Here is an 18263-nt window from a genome sequence, read left to right as displayed (position 1 = left end):
ATTGCAGAATAGGACTTTGAGGTTATAATGGATGGCAAAGTAGATAGGTGTTTACAATGTAATATGACACCAGAAGGCCACGGCATTGTGGGCTGCATGCAGAAATGCTCCCTAACTCAGGGAGGGGAGGGGACAGCTCCTCTCTACAGAGCCCTCTTGTGATGGCACTGGGAATGCTGCAGTCAGTTCTGAGTACTGTATCGGCTGAAAGATACTGATAAACTGAGGAAATTCAGAGAAGAGCAACAAAACTGATCAGGGGGCTGGAGGGGTTGATTGGAGGGAAAGACTAACAATGCTAAATACATGTGGCTTGGCTAAAGAACTCCCCAGGAAATGAGAGAAAGCTTTGAGCAGGTGGTTGGACTAGATGACCCTTCCAACCCTGATATTCTATGATTCTATGAACTATTTCCAAGAAGGAGGAGGGTTCTACACAGGGGGGGGAGAGGAGTTACTGAAGCTGGGACAGGAGGTGTAACGAGATGTAATGAGAAGGGCAAATTCATGCAAAAAATTCCCTGGCACTGAGCCATCAGAGGCTGAGTCTCTCCCAAGGGCCGGGGAAGGAGTCTCAGCAGAAGAGACACTTCCAAGTACGGCAGACAACGCACTAGACAACGCCATCCTGTAGCAACAATGGAGCCCAGTGCTGGGGCCCTACTGCTCCTCCCCGTCTCTGACTTCTATGACTTTAGGATTCATCAGCAAGACCTTCTAGAGCATTGCCCTGGGCCAGAGAACAGCATCCCCAACAGCAGGTGGACCATATTTCCTTTATGTGAATAATAGAAAGACAAGTAAAATCAGACCTTGGAGATGGCGTCTGGATCCAGAACTACTCTGTGTCCTCCTGCCTTTGCCTCTCCTTTCCTCTCCCCAGCTGATTTCTCCCCTTCCTTTACTCTCATGTCACCGAATATCCCGGACAGTAAGTGCTCACCAAAACTACAGATATTAAAAAAGGCAGGGGGGAAGGATGGTAATAGATTTCCGCCAGGATGTGCCTGACCTGGTTTTTCAGTTTCAGTAATTAGAAAGGCAGTGGACCTGTAGGAATTATTCATAAACTGCAGGAGTTGTGCAGTGTACATTTATGTTAAACATGTCAAATCTGATTGAAATCATGCCTGCCAGCACCATCCTCCATAAACACACTTTTCTGCAACAATTTCCCAGCTCTCAGCAGCCCATTAATACCTCCTTTAATAGCAATCTACCAGAGATTCGAATAAGGGATGCTCCATTGCACTAATTGCTCAGGGTTAGGTGAGCATCATGAATTAAAAAAAATGTTTGTTTTTTTTAAACCCTTCAGGCTAGTCCTCCAGAAATATTTCATTTCAATCTATGTTTTAAGTAGAAATTAAAAAACAAACAAACCAAAAAAACACGGGTGTACTGAAGTCCATACAACTGATAATACTAATAAAGTCCTTCATATAGCAGGGTCACTCGAGATTGAGACGTTCTCTGACATTTTATCAACGTCCATATATTTCATGTTTAAAAATAATAAAACAAAACAAAATTCTTTAAGTCCAGAATTGGTTTCCCTGGATATGACTCAGGGCTCTAGGTGGAAACCAATGTGTCTGATATTAAACATTTACATCTAGAATTCATTCATATCTTCATGATTTGAAAATGCAGTCAGGCAACAATTGCGGCTTTTTGCTCATTTGTGATGAATCTGAAGTTAATCATGAAAACATGATTTATTCTTTGCTCAGAGGCTGAGATTTGGGAATTGTCATTCTTGTTTGGCACTAAAATTGGAAGAACTCGAACATAAGACTGACAGGTAGGAAGAACCTCCAGCACCACTCATGTTGCATCTCTTGAATGTGCAGAAGCTATTTAATCCTACTACTGTAATGAAAATGAAAAGCAAACAAGCCCAGTCCAGGAACAGGAAACATTAGTAATGTGCTTCTAAACCAATAAATAATTGATTTAAAAAAAGCACAAACATTCTGAACTCCTATGAAAAGCTAGTGATTGTTCAGAGCCATTGGCCATGCTCTGGGGTCTGCCATACACACAAAACATTTGGACTAGTGAGTGCAAAAATGACAGAGCTTTTTTTGTGCAATGTAATGAAAACTCATTTGTAATTTCATTGTGGCCCATTTTATGACCCCAAAATTTTGCTTTTTGCCAAAACTTCTAGAAATGACTGGATTCATATTATAGAATATCAGGGTTGGAAGGGACCTCAGGAGGTCATCTAGTCCAACCCCCTGCTCAAAGCAGGACCAATCCCCAACTAAACCATCCCAGCCAGGGCTTTGTCAAACCTGACCTTAAAAATATCTAAGAAAGGAGATTCTATCACCTCCCTAGGTAACGCATTCCAGTGTTTCACCACCCTCCTAGTGAAAACGTTTTTCCTAATATCCAACCTAAATCTCCCCCACTGCAACTTGAGACCATTACTCCTTGTTCTGTCATCAGCTACCACTGAGAACAGTCTAGAGCCATCCTCTTTGGAACCCCCTTTCAGGGAGTTGAAAGCAGCTATCAAATCATAGAATATCAGGGTTGGAAGGGACCCCAGAAGGTCATCTAGTCCAACCCCCTGCTCGAAGCAGGACCAATTCCCAGTTAAATCATCCCAGCCAGGGCTTTGTCAAGCCTGACCTTAAAAACCTCTAAGGAAGGAGATTCTACCACCTCCCTAGGTAACGCATTCCAGTGTTTCGCCACCCTCATAGTGAAAAAGTTTTTCCTAATATCCAATCTAAACCTCCCCCACTGCAACTTGAGACCATTACTCCTCGTTCTGTCATCTGCTACCATTGAGAACAGTCTAGAGCCATCCTCTTTGGAACCCCCTTTCAGGTAGTTGAAAGCAGCTATCAAATCCCCCCTCATTCTTCTCTTCCGTAGACTAAACATCCCCAGTTCCCTCAGCCTCTCCTCATAAGTCATGTGTTCCAGCCTGCTAATAATTTTTGTTGCCCTCTGCTGGACTCTCTCCAATTTTTCCACATCCTTCTTGTAGTGTGGGGCCCAAAACTGGACACAGTACTCCAGATGAGGCCTCACCAGTGTCGAATAGAGGGGAACGATCACGTCCCTCGATCTGCTGGCAATGTCCCTACTTATACATACCAAAATGCCATTGGCCTTCTTGGCAACAAGGACACACTGCTGACTCATATCCAGCTTCTCATCCACTGTAACCCCTAGGTCCTTTTCTGCAGAACTGCTGCCGAGCCACTCGGTCCCTAGTCTGTAGCGGTGCATGGGATTCTTCCGTCCTAAGTGCAGAACTCTGCACTTGTCCTTGTTGAACCTCATCAGATTTCTTTTGGCCCAATCCTCTAATTTGTCTAGGGCCCTCTGTATCCTAACCCTACCCTCCAGCGTATCTACCTCTCCTCCCAGTTTAGCGTCATCTGCAAACTTGCTGAGGGTGCCATGCACACCATCCTCCAGATCGTTTATGAAGATACTGAACAAAACCGGCCCCAGGACCGACCCTTGGGGCACTCCACTTGATACCGGCTGCCAACTAGACATGGAGCTGTTGATCACTACCCGCTGAGCCCGACAATCTAGCCAACTTTCTATCCACCTTCTATCCACCATTCATCCAGCCCATACTACTTTAACTTGCTGGCAAGAATACTGTGGGAGACCGACTCAAAAGCTTTGCTAAAGTCAAGGAACAACACGTCCACGGCTTTCCCCTCATCCACATCAAAATATGCAAAAATTCTAAATTTTGTATTTTGATTTGAAAACTCATCATTATGCACAAAAGATTTTGATTTTTTTTTTGGGTGGGGGAGAATGTTACTTGAACATGGGACAAGAATAATTTGTTCTATTTACAAATTTTAAAAAAAGAAAATTTTCCAGACTTGTTTTGAAACTGGAAATTTTTTTATAAATTTGCCATGAAACAGAGAAACCTAAAGTGCTGAGTCTTTTCCATTTCATCGCAAATATCTTACAAAGGTTTCATGCTGGCACAACATGCTGAGTGGTCAAAGGCAGCCAGCTGCAGTGTTGACTGACCACGGACACTTTTCACTCTGCTCCAGCAATAAAACGAATAATGGTTATAAGTTACACAGCAGCTGTTCATCAGAGGATCTCACAGTGCTTTACTAAGGTGGGTAATTATTCAGTCTAGAGGTGGGAAACTGAGGCACAAAAAGGTTAAGTAAATTCTGAAGAGTCACATAATGAGTCGATGGAGTTCCTACTCTCCCCCTCAAAAGCTCTTCCTATTCCCTCCTTTCTCAATCACCGTGGATAACACCACCATACTGTCTGTCACTCAGGCCTGTAAGAAAGGCATCATCTCCTCTAGGTCTTCACATTTAGGCTGTATCTAAATCTTGCCGATTCTAAGATACCGCCCCTTCCTATCTATTCATATGGCTACAGAATCTCACCCAAACTGTCATTATCTCACATCTCGATGCAACATCCTTCTTTCTGGCCTTGAGAATGCAGTCTTGCTCTGCTCAGATCCAGAACACAGCTACAGAGGTCATTTTCCTAGCCTGTTGCTTTGACCATGTCACTCCTCTACTTGCATCCCTCCTCCTCCTTCTTCTCTATGGCATCAAACATTAGCTACTTATCTTCAATTTCAAGTCCCTTTATTACCTGTCCTCACCCAACCTATCATCTCTCATTATCAAAAGGTGGATGCCTGCCTTGAATTAGATCATGCTGTCAGCCTGCCTTGTCCACTTGTTAAATTTTTAAACAAGCACCGTCACTCTTTTGCTGCCCTTCATGCTTAGAAGAAGTTCCCTGTAAACGTCCGGAAAGCGATGTCTTAATCGGCCTTCAAATCCCTCCTCTAAACCCTCCTTTGCCATGATGCCTTGAAAAGAGCTTGACAGTGGTTACGCTGCCAGTGTGCTGAAATCACAGCTGAACAATCATGCTGAACAATCTTGTCTCATTGTTTCCTTGTATTCCCACATCCATCTGCATCTATCTGTTGTCTCCTGTCTTACACTTAGACCGTAAGCTCACTGGAGCAGGGACTGTGTTTGTACAGTGCCTAGCTCAGTGGGGTCCTGTGCACGACTACAGCTTCGGGGTGCTACCATAATACAAATAAGTAAATAAATAAATAATCAATCAGGAACAAAAGCAGAGTCTCTTGATTTTCAGGCCAAACCCATGTTCACTGGCTCGCAAGTGCTTGAACCTGCATTTCCTCCTTGCCCTGATCTTCCATTGCCTTCAAGGGGATTCTGGAAGCAGAATGGACTAAGATGTAAAATTACAATTGCTCTGTTCACCTACAGAGACAAGGTGGGTGAGGTGATATCTTTTACTGGACCAACTTCTGTTGGTGCAAGGGACAAGCTTTGGAGCCACACAGAGCTCACCCACCTTGTCCGGCTAATATCTTGGGACAACATGGCTACAACCACACTGCTACGCTGCTCCAGTAAGTAAGAAAAGGTTTCAGTGTTTCTCTGGTTTGAATAATGTGGGGTATTTTTATTACATGTACAAAATTAGGGCCCCAGTTCAACAAAGCATTTAAGCATGTTCTTAAATCTCACTAAACTCAGTGTCCCTGACCTTGCTACAGTCTCTGGCCAGGGCAAGTCCAGAGCCCCACTGAGTTCCTGGGGCTCTGTAGAAGCACAGGGACTGGCCTATGTAGAGCCAGTTATAGCGGTGAGGCCTAACACAGTAGAGCTTATTTCCTTTTAGAGAACTTTTACACTAAGCAAAGCTTAGAGCTGCTATACATTGGTTTTAGTATTTATTGTTTACATGGCACTTACACTGAAGATGGGCTACAAATTTCACAGGAAAATGATAATACAAGGAGCCTTAAAAGTTTAAGTCCAACATTTAGATTTTGTGCGTGGAAAAAAAAGTTTTACATGACTTCAATTTTTTCACATGATTTCTTAAACATATAACTGAAAACAATCTAAAAATTTAAACTTACTCCGACAGTGCTACGAATACCAGTGCGCCAGCACCGTGAGATAATTTCGAATATATTAACATTTACAAATAGTTCAAGTAGTCTTTTCAATGTGCTTCCCTTGCATTTGTTGACACTGAATTTCATTCACCTTCAATCTTGCTGCCCAGGGTGATGATGATTAATTATTTGTATTGTGGTTGTGTTTTGGGGGCTCTAACCAGCGGGCAGGGTCCCATTGTATTACTCACTGTACAAATACTTAGCAACAGGATTGTCCCTGCCCCTCAGAGCTTACAGTTTAAGTAGGTCCCTTCTGAAGTTCCTCACAGTCTTCTCTAGCCTACCTAACTTTCTGTCACCTGCACATTTGCCACCTGACCCTTGACCCCATTTTCCTGTTCTCAATAAATCAGACAACACTGTCTTAGTATGGAACTCCACTGTTAACCTTTTGCCATGGTGAAAACTAATCGTTTATTTCTTCTTTTTGTTGTATTTTAGTCAGTTTCTAATCCATGCCAGACTTATCTCTCTCCCTGGAGATACGCAGCATCGCAGGAGGGGCTTTGGAAAAGGACTGTCATCAGTTGGGTCTCCTTCATGCACCATTTTGTTCAAGCTGAGGGAGACGAAGGAGGAGGACTGCGTACAACAGATTCACAAACATTTCTGTATGCTCGTTGAGGCTTGTCTAGACTTGGAAAATGAGTCGTAATCTGTTAAAACAAAACCTATTTTCCCAGTCTTGACGTGTCCTTCGAAAGTGAAAGAATCAAAACTGTTCCTGGAGGTGAAAGCAGAGATCGTAATACCCCACCACAGTAAGACTGTATGCACTGCAGAGACCTGTGGCCTTCAGTTGTGGTTCATTGAGAAGCAGCTGTAAACAGGATGGGAACTATACTGGAAATGGCAGCCTGCAGAAGAGCTATGTGCTCTCTCTCTGTGCTGGCCACGAAAGACAGAGTAAATGGGGCCAAACATCTGTATTTCTGTTTGGCTACCTTGAGGAAGGGGAACATTTTAGATCAGCAGCATAAATAACCCTAAGGGGGAATCGCTGGGTTCCTCTCTGTTTGCCAGGAAAGAGAGCCAGAACTGCTCAGACTTGGATGCTGGGAAATGAGAATCCCTCTCAATTCCCCTACCTGCAAGTAAACAGAATGGTCAGCACAACCATGCTGCCAAGGGGAACTGCTACCTGCCTGCTAAGAGGACAAACCTGAAATTGTTTTCTGCCCAAAGGCAAAAAGGATTTTAAAAAAATGTTTCTTTAGTGGGTCAGTGACCCTATTCCCGGGAGTGGCAGTGACCCTCAAACTGCTTATTTCTCCATTTCTAATGAGCAGGGATTTTCCAAAGAGAGACATTTTTGACTTCTCACAAGCAAGAATACATCTATTTTCAATTGTGGTGTCAAAATTTTGTACAACTCTAGCAAAAAGTAAACAAGCAGGAAGTCTACATAATGCCTTGTCCTGCCATGAGTGCTGGGGACTGGACCGGACGACCTCCTGAGGTCCCTTCCAGTCCTATGATTCTATGAAATGGCCAGATTGCAGGCTCTTCGGGGCAGGGGGAGTCTCACTGTTATGTCTGCACAGTGCATGTCTACATTGCGATAAAGATCCACAACACAGCTGCGGCTGGCCCGAGTCAGCTGACGGGCTCACAGGGCTCAGGCTGGGGGCTATAAAACTGCCGTGTAGATGTTGGGCTCAGGCTGCAGTCCAAGCTCTGGGACCCCGTGCGGGGGGGGGAGAGTCTCAGAGCCCGGACTCCAGCCTGAGCCTGAACAATTTTACAGCCCCGCAGCCTGAGCCTTGTGTGCCCAAGTCAGCTGACTTGGCCAGTCGCGGATCTTTTACTGCAGTGCAGACGTACCCGGGGGACACTGCAATACAAATAGTAAATGGTGAGAAAACAAACGAATGTACTGTTGGTCTCACGAACAAAGTGTTAGTGACAGGAGTGCTGTGAGCATGACTTCTTATGCCATGTTGATGGTGTCACCTGAATAGACCTTTCAAGCAAAGCAACAGTTTGCTTTACCTGTAACTTTCTGCTTTCCCCTGTCTTTCCTGCTAATTTGCAGAATGACCGCGTAACTCACCATTTTCATGACCTCCTTTCCCATCATGCTATGTCTCTAGAAAACACTTCGGGATAGGGACTCTCTCATAACTGTTTGTAAAGCCTAGCACGCTTTTGGGCACTGAATTAGTAGCTTCAGGCAGGAGGAGGCGGCTGGAAGGGGACATATTTTCAACAAAAAAATGAACGAGGAAGGTTAATGGATGGAAGTTGAAATATCTGTTTGAAAATTTTATGGAGTTTGTAAGTCCTTCTTCAAATAAAATCAAATGGAAGAAATATGAAGGCCCAGATTTACAGAGCTGAACAAGGCATCAGCTGAGGTGCCCTTATAAGCCATGCTAACCATCTATCTATCCTCAAGGCTAGCTGGACTTGGGATAGGAATGAAAGCAAAACCCACCTGTCCATTTGTTTTGGTCCTTGTCACCTCCACTCTCTTGCTCTTTAGTAGGCTCTTCTGGATCAGCTGGTGTCTCATTCAGCCCTTCCACATCTTCAACTGACTCTTCTGAAATGTAAGAAGCAAAGGGGAAAAAAATAAAAGCAGAAGTAGAGAAACAGGAGTGAGTCTCTCACTCAAAGAGCTCGGCAGCAGCTAATTTTGTGATGTATATATAGAACTGGGCTTCCAGTGGTTCCGATTCCCCTCTCCCAGGACTGCTTTGTGACAAGAACTTACCGAAGGACCTGGCTAAACTGACAGATGCTGGGTTGAGTTCCCTCACATTCATCAACTAGGATTGCTTGGTTATTTTCTATGGTGTCTGGGGGTCCTCAGAACCTACAGTGCTAGTAGTTTCTTGCCTGGTCAGTTCAAGCTACTCTGCTGAGGACCAATCTCAAATAGATTTCCACCTACCCATATTTCAGACTGCAAGCACAGAACTGTTTGGGACATTCCAAGAAACAAACACACGCAGTCTCAAGGCTGGATGTAATGTCAATAGAGCTCAAAGACCAGTGAAATTCTAGCAACAGGAAAAGGAGTGCTGTCATCACTAATTCGCTTTCCAGGGATGTCCTGTTCTCTGTAACTGGGAAGATTCTGTGTCTGACAGACAGGGCTGTCTACCTATGACACACCTGGCAGAATGCACTTTGCAGTTTCAACATTCCCAGTCCTGGATGTGGCTGGAACTTTTCTGCCAACAACCTGACCTTTGTATATCCCACAAGATCCCGTCAGGTGGGAACTACTCACAGTTACCCAACACTAATCACCGCAGAGAAAACATACAAGGACTATTTCCAGGAACAGTCACTTCTCTAGGCAACAGGCTGCAGCACTTCACATGGTGAAAAGAAACCTGCTGCCTGAGTGAAGGAGAAACTTAAGAAAAGCAAGAGTCCCTAGGGAAACATACCATGTGGGGAAGTGAAATGAGGACCCTGCCCCTCCTATGCTGTTCATACCCACTGACAAAATTCCAGCAAGGTCATTTACGAACCAAAAATGATCCCCAAGTCCAAAGAGAATTCCTTTTAAGGAAATAGTACAATCCTTGCTTCTCCATGCACATATAATCTGAGAAGAGGCAATTGCTGAAACAAACTGGAGGATATGGAGACACGTGCACCATCTTTTCTAGGTGCAGCCGTGCTTGGCCATCTTGCTTTTATTTATACAGACTTTCAACAAGATTGTCCAACAACTGGATCATAAAGTTAGTTTTGAGATATTTCTTAAAGCAACAGTTCAATTAGTGTCTAGCCAAGCTCCCCTGTTCTCTGCACACATCCTTACCTGCCCTTTAAATACACACACACAGTCCATCAGACACTAGGGGAATGGGAGCCATAAAAGCAGGTATTAGTCCACAACAGAGCAAGACTTCATCAAGAGAACGCTAAGCACTGACAGGCCCACGTCGAATACAAAAAAACTGGGACTTCAGACATGCACAACTTTGTCAGAAACTGTCCCCATCCCACAGAACCCAAACAAGCTAGTGAGAAATGGCAACCTTTCCAATGGCTTTAGCGAAGAGGAACAGACTCACTAAGGCTTTGTCTACACTACACAGCTTTTAGCGACCGTGTCAACACAGCCATGTTGCTAAAAGTCAGGCAGTGTAGTTGCTGTTTGTCAGCACTTTTGCCAACAAAATCCTTCCACCCTTAACGAGCAGCATTCATCGTTGACAGGAGAGCGCTCCTGCTGACAACGCACTGTTTATACTGACTCTTGCCATGGCAAAACTTTTGTATTTGGCGGGGTGGGGGGGGAGCACCTTTTGTCGCTCAACTGCCAGTGTAGATATAGCGTAAGAGAGAATAGTCTGAGGGCTTGTCTACACAAACAATTAGTTTGCAGCAAGTTGGAGTGTGAAGCTTGCCGCAGACTAGCTGTCTGTCTGGACCCTACTGATGCACACTAGCAGTTCATTAACGTGCTTTGATCTAGTCCTATTTGACACAGCAGGGTTCACAAGAATACTTGGCCGGTGGCAGGCTACACAAGGCAGATTCACATCCTTGTCTGCAGTGAACTAAATGCTCATGTAGACAAGCTTTACCACCAACAGAAAAGGGAATAAACTGTGACATTAGATTGAGGGGATGACAAGCGAACATGCTCTTTTTGCATGTCTAACAATTTTTTCCAGTCAATCAAAAAAGAAAGTGAATGTTGGCAGGACAATTAGGCTCATTAAGGAGGAATTCTACCACCGCTTTGGTAAGGAGTCTCATGGATGAGTTCACAGTACCTCCTCCAGTAAAAGCTGGGTCAATCACTAGAGCCTGAGGATCACTCACCCTGTAAACGGAAGGTTACCATTAGGGAAACGAGCCACCGTACAAGCAACATAAGCTTACAGGAATGGAATGGTTCACATGCAGCTTTCACCAGCTCTGTCAGAAGTACATTAGTAGCCACTGGCAAAGGGGGCTTTTTAACAAGGGCTTTCAAAATTGACTCTGACAAGGGGCTGCAAGTACTGGGGTTGACTTGGGCCTGACTGCTCCACACTGGGAACTTTCTCTACTTGGCACTCTAGGCGCTGCTGGCCAAACACAAGCCATTTGCTTGAAGGTACAGGATGCAATTTTCACAGACTTCTATATGACTTAGCCCAAGTTCCATCGACTTCCAATGGGACCCAGGCTTGTAAGTGGCTATGGTTCTTCTGAAAATGGGACTGAGGTGCTTTGGAAAATGCTCCCCTAAGGCCGATGGATAGAAGGGGTAGCCCATGATGTCTAACAGGGAGCGTGGCTCATAATCTACCTCACTACCACCGCTCTGCAGGTCAAAATTCTTTAGAGCTGTGAGAGTTGCAGGGGTCTTGTGCTGGGAAGCTCAGATTCCCAGTGTCAAATGCCTGGTGGATGGTATCCTTCGACAAAGACATTTTTCAGTGATATGCAGAAAATTACAATACTACAAATTACTGATGCAGAAACTGTCCCCTTGTGGGCTGAGCAGCAGTGAGTTTGCTGGAGGGAAGAACTGTGGAATCAGCATTTGGATTCATAGTTGGGAACTGAAATTCCATAATTCCCCTCACTTCAGGGAAAAATTGAGAAAAATTCATCTCTTTGTTACTGCCTAAGAGAAGCTGTAAGCCAAGGTGTGGAGAAGGTTTCTGTTTAACTGGGGAAGCAGGGCTAAAAAGCAGGAGTTAAAAAGTTAACTGATTTTATGGTCTTTGTTAAAAAAATATTTGAATATCAAGTCTTTGCTTTTTTCTATCCCAAATTAACATTCTCCATAGTGACTGGTTCCAAGACACTCCAGTGATACATAAACTAGAATTGCTTAACTAGACAGACAAGGAAATAGCCTAGAATCCTCCTGGTAAAATACAATGTGCACTTCCTCTCAGCTCCTCAAAGCACTTTAAGAAGGTGGGCAAAGCATCCCCAGCCCCATTTCACAGAACAGAAAACTGAGGCACAGATAAGGTTGGTGACTTGCTCAAGGTTAAACAGGGGGACCAGTGACAAACCTTTGTCATGACCTTTGTGACTTTGTCCTCACCCACACTTATTTCACATTTGGGGACAATATATACCTTCAAGCCAGCAGCACTGTTATGGGTACCCACATGGCCCCACAGTATGCCAACATTTTTATGGCTGACTTAGAACAACGCTTTCTCAGCTCTCGTCCCCTAATGCCCCTACTCTACTTGCGCTACATTGATGACATCTTCATCATCTGGACTCATGGCAAAGAAGCCCTTGAGGAATTCCACCATGATTTCAACAATTTCCATCCCACCATCAACCGCAGCCTGGACCAGTCCACACAAGAGATCCATTTCCTGGACACTACAGTGCTAATAAGTGATGGCCACATACACACCACCCTATACGGAAACCTACTGACAGCTATGCCTACCTACATGCCTCCAGCTTCCATCCAGACCATACCACACGATCCTTTGTCTACAGCCAAGCTCTAAGATACAACCGCATTTGCTCCAATCCCTCAGACAGAGACAAACACCTACAAGATCTCTATCAAGCATTCTTAAAACTACAATACCCACCTCTGAAGTGAAAAAAAAAAAAAAAGATTGACAGAGCCAGAAGAGTACCCAGAAGTCATCTACTACAGGACAGGCCCAACAAAGAAAATAACAGAACGCCACTAGCCATCACCTTCAACCCCCAACTAAAACCTCTCCAGCGCATCATCAAAGATTTACAACCTATCCTGAAAAATGATCCCTCACTCTCACAGATCTTGGGAGACAGACCAGATCTCGCTGACAGACAGCTCCCAACCTGCAACCACACACCACCCAGGAACCTATCCTTGCAACAAAGCCCGATGCCAACTCTGTGCACATATTTATTCAAGTGACACCATCATAGGACCTAATCACATTAGCCATGCCATCAGGTTCTCGTTCACCTGCACATCTACCAAGGTGATCTATGCCATCATGTGCCAGCAATGCCCCTCTGCCATGCACACTGGCCAAACCAGACAGTCTCTATGCAAAAGAATAAATGGACACAGATCTGACATCAGAAGTCATAACATTCAAAAACCGGTAGGAGAACACTTCAACCTCTCTGGCTACTCAGTAAAAGATTTAAGGGTAGCAATTTTGCAACAGAAAAGCTTCAAAAACAGACTCCAAGGAGAAACTGCTGAGCTTGAATTAATATGCAAACTAGATCCCATTAACTTGGGTTTGAATAGAGACTGGGAGTGGCTGGGTCATTCCACATATTGAATCTATTTCCCCATGTTAAGAGTATCCTCACACCTTCTTGTCAGCTGTCTACATGGGCCATCTTGATTATCACTGCAAAAGTTTTTTTCTCCTGCTGATAATAGCTCATCTTAACTAATTAGCCTCTCACAGTTTGTATGGTAACTTCCAACTTATCTGTATGTGTGTGTGTGTGTGTATATATTTATCTATCTATCTATTCCATTCTATGCATCCGATGAAATGGGCTGTAGCCCACGAAAGCTTAAAATGCCACAAGTACTCCTGTTCTTTTTGCGGATACAGACTAACACGGCTGCTACTCTAAAAACCTAAAGCTTTCCTCAGCTACAATGAAGCTGCAACATCCTCCCTAGCTAACAAAGATAAGCCTGATGTGCAGAGCCTTCATGCAGTTCCACCTGTGACCTAAAGGTGTCACCGTCTGCATGGAGAGGAGGAAGGGGTAGCCAGCCGCTGGGTTCAGACACTGTCTGGGCTGCCTAACCTGAGCATGTGGAAATAATATATGTCTTCAAGTGAACCGTCTGGTTCTGGGGAAATAAAATAGGACATTCATAAGCAGTTACACCATCTGTCTTTATACCACCACCACCACCATCAAGGGGGAAAAAAAGAGCTCTTTAAATGGATGAAAGCCCAGGCTGACAGTAACTGGGAAAATGTGAGCTATGAATAACTATAAAGGTAGAAAAATGATTAAAAAGCAAGGATACAAACAGCAAATTCCTCTCCCCTTCTCAGTGCCCAGCCCCACTGACATGAAGGCAGTTCATTTTATTGCTCAGCTACTTAAAAAGAAAGCCACCAGACAGTAATGTGTAGTAGGAATTCACCAAGCCCCTGTCACTGGAAAGCTTGCTCTTCTGAGACCCAAATCATGTCTGCTTCCTGGATCAGACAGCTCTGGATGAGGCAGAGGGAACAGGATGAGGTTGCAGAACTGATTTTCCTTCTCACAGAACAGAATTTTTGTGAAGGTTGGTTGCTTTTAAATAGGAGAGGTGGTGGATAAAACACTGAAGGATATATTCTTCCATTTGCTGGCACAAGCCTCTCCAGGACCCCTGGTGGCTCATTTGGTTCCCTGCACAGACTGAGGCAGCCCTGACCACTGTCTTAACGTGGCTCCCCTGTTGGAATGACCCCTATGGACAAAGCAGGGGTGCAGAATCACTGAAGCATAAGAATGCTCCTGTCTTGTCTCCTCCCATCCATGACACAGCCCCTCCCCTCCTTCAGCCCACCCTCGAATGCTCCTTGCACAGGGACATTCCAGCAACGGTGGAGCTGAGATCTACTACTCTAGTAGGACTTGGGGCACCTTAGAGACTAACCAATTTATTTGAGGATCCGATGAAGTGAGCTGTAGCTCACGAAAGCTTATGCTCCAATAAATTGGTTAGTCTCTAAGGTGCCACAAGTCTTCCTTTTCTTTTTGCGGATACAGACTAACACGGCTGCTACTCTGAAACCTACTCTAGTAGTATAGCCCAGGGGTAAAAGAACAGGTTCACAGCTCCCCACAGCCCCTTTCCATCTAGTATTTTCAGAAGTGTAGATACCAGATCTATATGTTGGGTAGTTACCACAGGCTTCAGGGGATGAGCTGATCATTTGGACAGTCAGGAAGGAGATTCCCTCAGTTTCCCGTGCAGCACTTCGTAACTAGCTACTAGATGCACTACTGTTGGGTTTTTCGCCTTCCTCTGGAGCAGGCGGACTGTAGGCCAAATCCAGACCACCAGACACTTTTGAATAGACCCCAAAATCCTTTTATTTACTTATTATTGTTATATTTTATTATTTTCTCTGGAGTCTGGATCTTGACTATACCTTGACTGAGAAATTTGGACCTTGACAAAAAAATAATTGACAACCTCTGTCTGAAATATCAGGAATTGGCCACTAGCAGAGTTAAGATATTAGACCAGAGTTAAGACCAATGATATGATCCAATTTTTAGTGTCAAGGTGTCTCCTTTCAACAGAGAAAAGAGCAAACCCCCAAATGTCAACGTAAAAAAGAAACAGGGTCTTTCCTCCTTGCCAAGCACCTATTTCAAAATTCTCTCTCTGATGAGGTCTCTGGATCTGGAGTGCCCAAGTGACTGTTCCAACAGCTATTCTCGGAGACGGAAGAGAACCGCCTGTAAACTTTTGAGTCAGGGCTTTTGCATCCTTCTTTCCTCTTGCATTTCATGGGGCATATTACTGAACGAACAAGGCCAGTTACATGACTAATGGGGAGGGGGCTGCTCTTAAGAACGGCCACACTGGGTCAGACCAAGGGTCCATCTAGCCCAGTGTCCTGTCTTCCGACAGTGGCCAATGCCAGGTGCCCCAGGGGAAATGAACAGAACAGGCAGTCATCAAGTGATCCATCCCTAGTTGTCCACTCCCAGCTTCTTCCCTCACCCCCTTTCTCTTGAACTCTCACGTGCAGTAACACTGAAGGGTTTCTGATGTGTAATTTCCTTTCATTAGAATTGGCTAGAATATCCTCATGTCAGATTGTACTTATGCTATAGTCACACTTCAATGGCAAGACAGAGCTGACCCTTCTGCTGAGCTCAGCTGGCCAATGGGAGAGCCCTGCAGCTGAGGGGAATGCTCACCCTCCTCTAGGGCAAGAGTGTCCAGTGCCAAACCACTAAAGACAGCCGATCCTCTGATTAGTTAGGGGCAAAAGTCCCTGTAAAAACAATGAAGGCACTTGTGTCACCTTATACTATAGCAAGTACTCGCCACACTTGGTGTCCATTCCCATCCGCTACTTTCACATGTTCACAACTTTCTGATGCACCTAAAGCTTGAGCAAAATCTCACTGGTCACTGTGTGCTTAAAGCACTCCCCTACATTCTTCCACTTGGAAAAAAAAACCAAAAAAACCCAAACCCTTGTCCCATTTCCCCTCACGCTTATAACTCAAAGACAGCTTGACTTTGAGCCTTCAGTCATGGCCATGCAGATCCCTGAGAGAAAATTGTGTCTTTGCTGAGTATCTGAAGAGTCAGTAACATTTTAAGCGGGAGACATCTGCTCAGTTTGTTAGTCTAATTGAGTCCCACCCACTTTGTGACTAGAAAGAACAGGAGTACTTGTGGCACCTTAGAGACTAACCAATTTATTTGAGCATAAGCTTTCGTGAGCTACAGCTCACTTCATCGGATGCATACTGTGGAAACTGCAGAAGACATTATATACACAGAGACCATGAAACAATACCTCCTCCCACCCCACTCTCCTGCTGGTAATAGCTTATCTAAAGTGATCACTCTCCTTACAATGTGTATGATAATCAAGGTGGGCCATTTCCAGCTGGATTATCATACACATTGTAAAGAGAGTGGTCACTTTGGATGGGCTATTACCAGCAGGAGAGGGAGTTTGTGTGTGGGGGGCAGAGGGTGAGAAAACCTGGATTTGTGCTGGAAATGGCCCAACTTGATTATCATACACATTGTAAGGAGAGTGATCACTTTAGATAAGCTATTACCAGCAGGAGAGTGGGGTGGGAGGAGGTATTGTTTCATGGTCTCTGTGTATATAATGTCTTCTGCAGTTTCCACAGTATGCACCCGATGAAGCGAGCTGTAGCTCACGAAAGCTCATGCTCAAATAAATTGGTTAGTCTCTAAGGTGCCCCAAGTCCTCCTTTTCTTCTTGCGGATACAGACTAACACGGCTGCTACTCTGAAACCTGTCTTTGTGACTAGAGAGCATGCACCCTGTGCAGGAGACACAGGGGACGCTGTGCCGCGTGAGGTAGTTCACCTGCAGCACTGCATTCGGGAACCTCTGTGTGTCTGAGAGAAACTCTATGCTGATCCTCTCATTTACAGGAGCAGAGCAGGGTGTGCTGAATCCAGGACGACAGAGCCATCCCAGGGAGTGCTCTTTAATCTGCAGTGTGGGGCCTTAACGAATAGCATTGAGGGGCTATAGCTGCTATTCCTGTGCATTAGCTGGAGTAGAGGGCATGGGGAGGGTATAGCTGTGCTGTGGCCCCAGCCTGCAAAGCGGATTTCCCCAAGCTCTGTACATGTCAGGGTTTATGAAAGTTAAGTGAATTTCACCCTTCCTAGGCAGAGGAACTGGGCAGACTCAGGGGCTGCTGCTAAGCAATTTGCATGAGAGAGATTGAGTCTCACTGAAACACAAACAATAAAATCCTGCCATGAGCCCCACTGCCTTAACACTATCCAAGAGGCACCCAGTGCACACTGGGTGCCATATAAATAAATATACTTGGAACAATTTTATAAATTTTATAAATAAATGGGCTTATACCAAGAGCAGTAATTACCGGGTGGCAGGAACGCTAGGAAATCTGCTATTCAGAATTTTGAAATCCACCCCAGTGCTAATTCCCAGGATGGGTCTTTTCTTCCTTAGCAAATAAATCGTTTTAGACAACGGCATTTCCTTTTAATTTGAAATTAAACTATTCACTAAAGAGAAGGAGCTGAGGAAAAGCAGTCTGGAAAATTTAAGTATCTTCTGACCTCAGCAGAATTCAGAAAATCCCTGAGTTTAGTAAGTAGCGAGAATGTGCCTCTGTCCCCAAACATCACAGGAACAAAATGTATCACTTTTGCCCCTTCCAAAACCCAGACAACAAAGCTTAAAATCAGTGCAGAGAGAAGTCACTAAATCCTTACTGGAAGTGTGCCAGGCTGAACAATCTGAGTCTCCTCAGTTCTCTCTTCCTCTCAGCCTTATTTCCCTAACAAACTGTCATCTCTGATGCAAAAGGATGAGCGGTATTTCTTTGGGGGGGCAGAGGGGAAGGAACTGAAATAGCGTATTTGCCTCCCCCCCCTCCGGCAGGCTCAAGAGCTGAGAAACACTAGCTGTCATGAACCACAATCAAATCAGGTTTGAAATATTTAGCAGTGGCTTGGAAAATGCAATGGTGCAGCTCTGACAGGCGAGATGTGCACAGACACCCATTTTCCATTATAATGGAAATATCAAGCCTGTTCTGAATATGTATAACCCAGAAAAATGTATTGATTTTTCATTCGGCATTAAAAAAGTGA

At 44.6% G+C, this 18263-nt stretch overlaps 1 protein-coding gene across 4 annotated transcripts in view; it reads right to left on the bottom strand.

Annotated features, from left to right (window-relative positions):
* ZFHX3 (zinc finger homeobox 3) overlaps positions 1–18263 on the bottom strand; it is a 930873-nt gene that overhangs the window by 44601 nt on the left and 868009 nt on the right. For all 4 annotated transcript variants that reach the window (XM_075118499.1, XM_075118500.1, XM_075118502.1 and 1 more), the window contains one exon: positions 8427–8534. In XM_075118499.1, the coding sequence (XP_074974600.1) occupies positions 8427–8534 (108 nt within the window). The remainder of the gene's footprint in view (positions 1–8426; positions 8535–18263) is intronic.

Source organism: Caretta caretta, chromosome 12, assembly GCF_965140235.1.
Source record: "Caretta caretta isolate rCarCar2 chromosome 12, rCarCar1.hap1, whole genome shotgun sequence".
Taxonomy (NCBI): Eukaryota; Metazoa; Chordata; order Testudines; family Cheloniidae; genus Caretta; species Caretta caretta.
The sequence above is the reverse complement of the archived record's forward strand: the minus strand, read 5'-3'. Positions and strand labels throughout refer to the sequence as shown.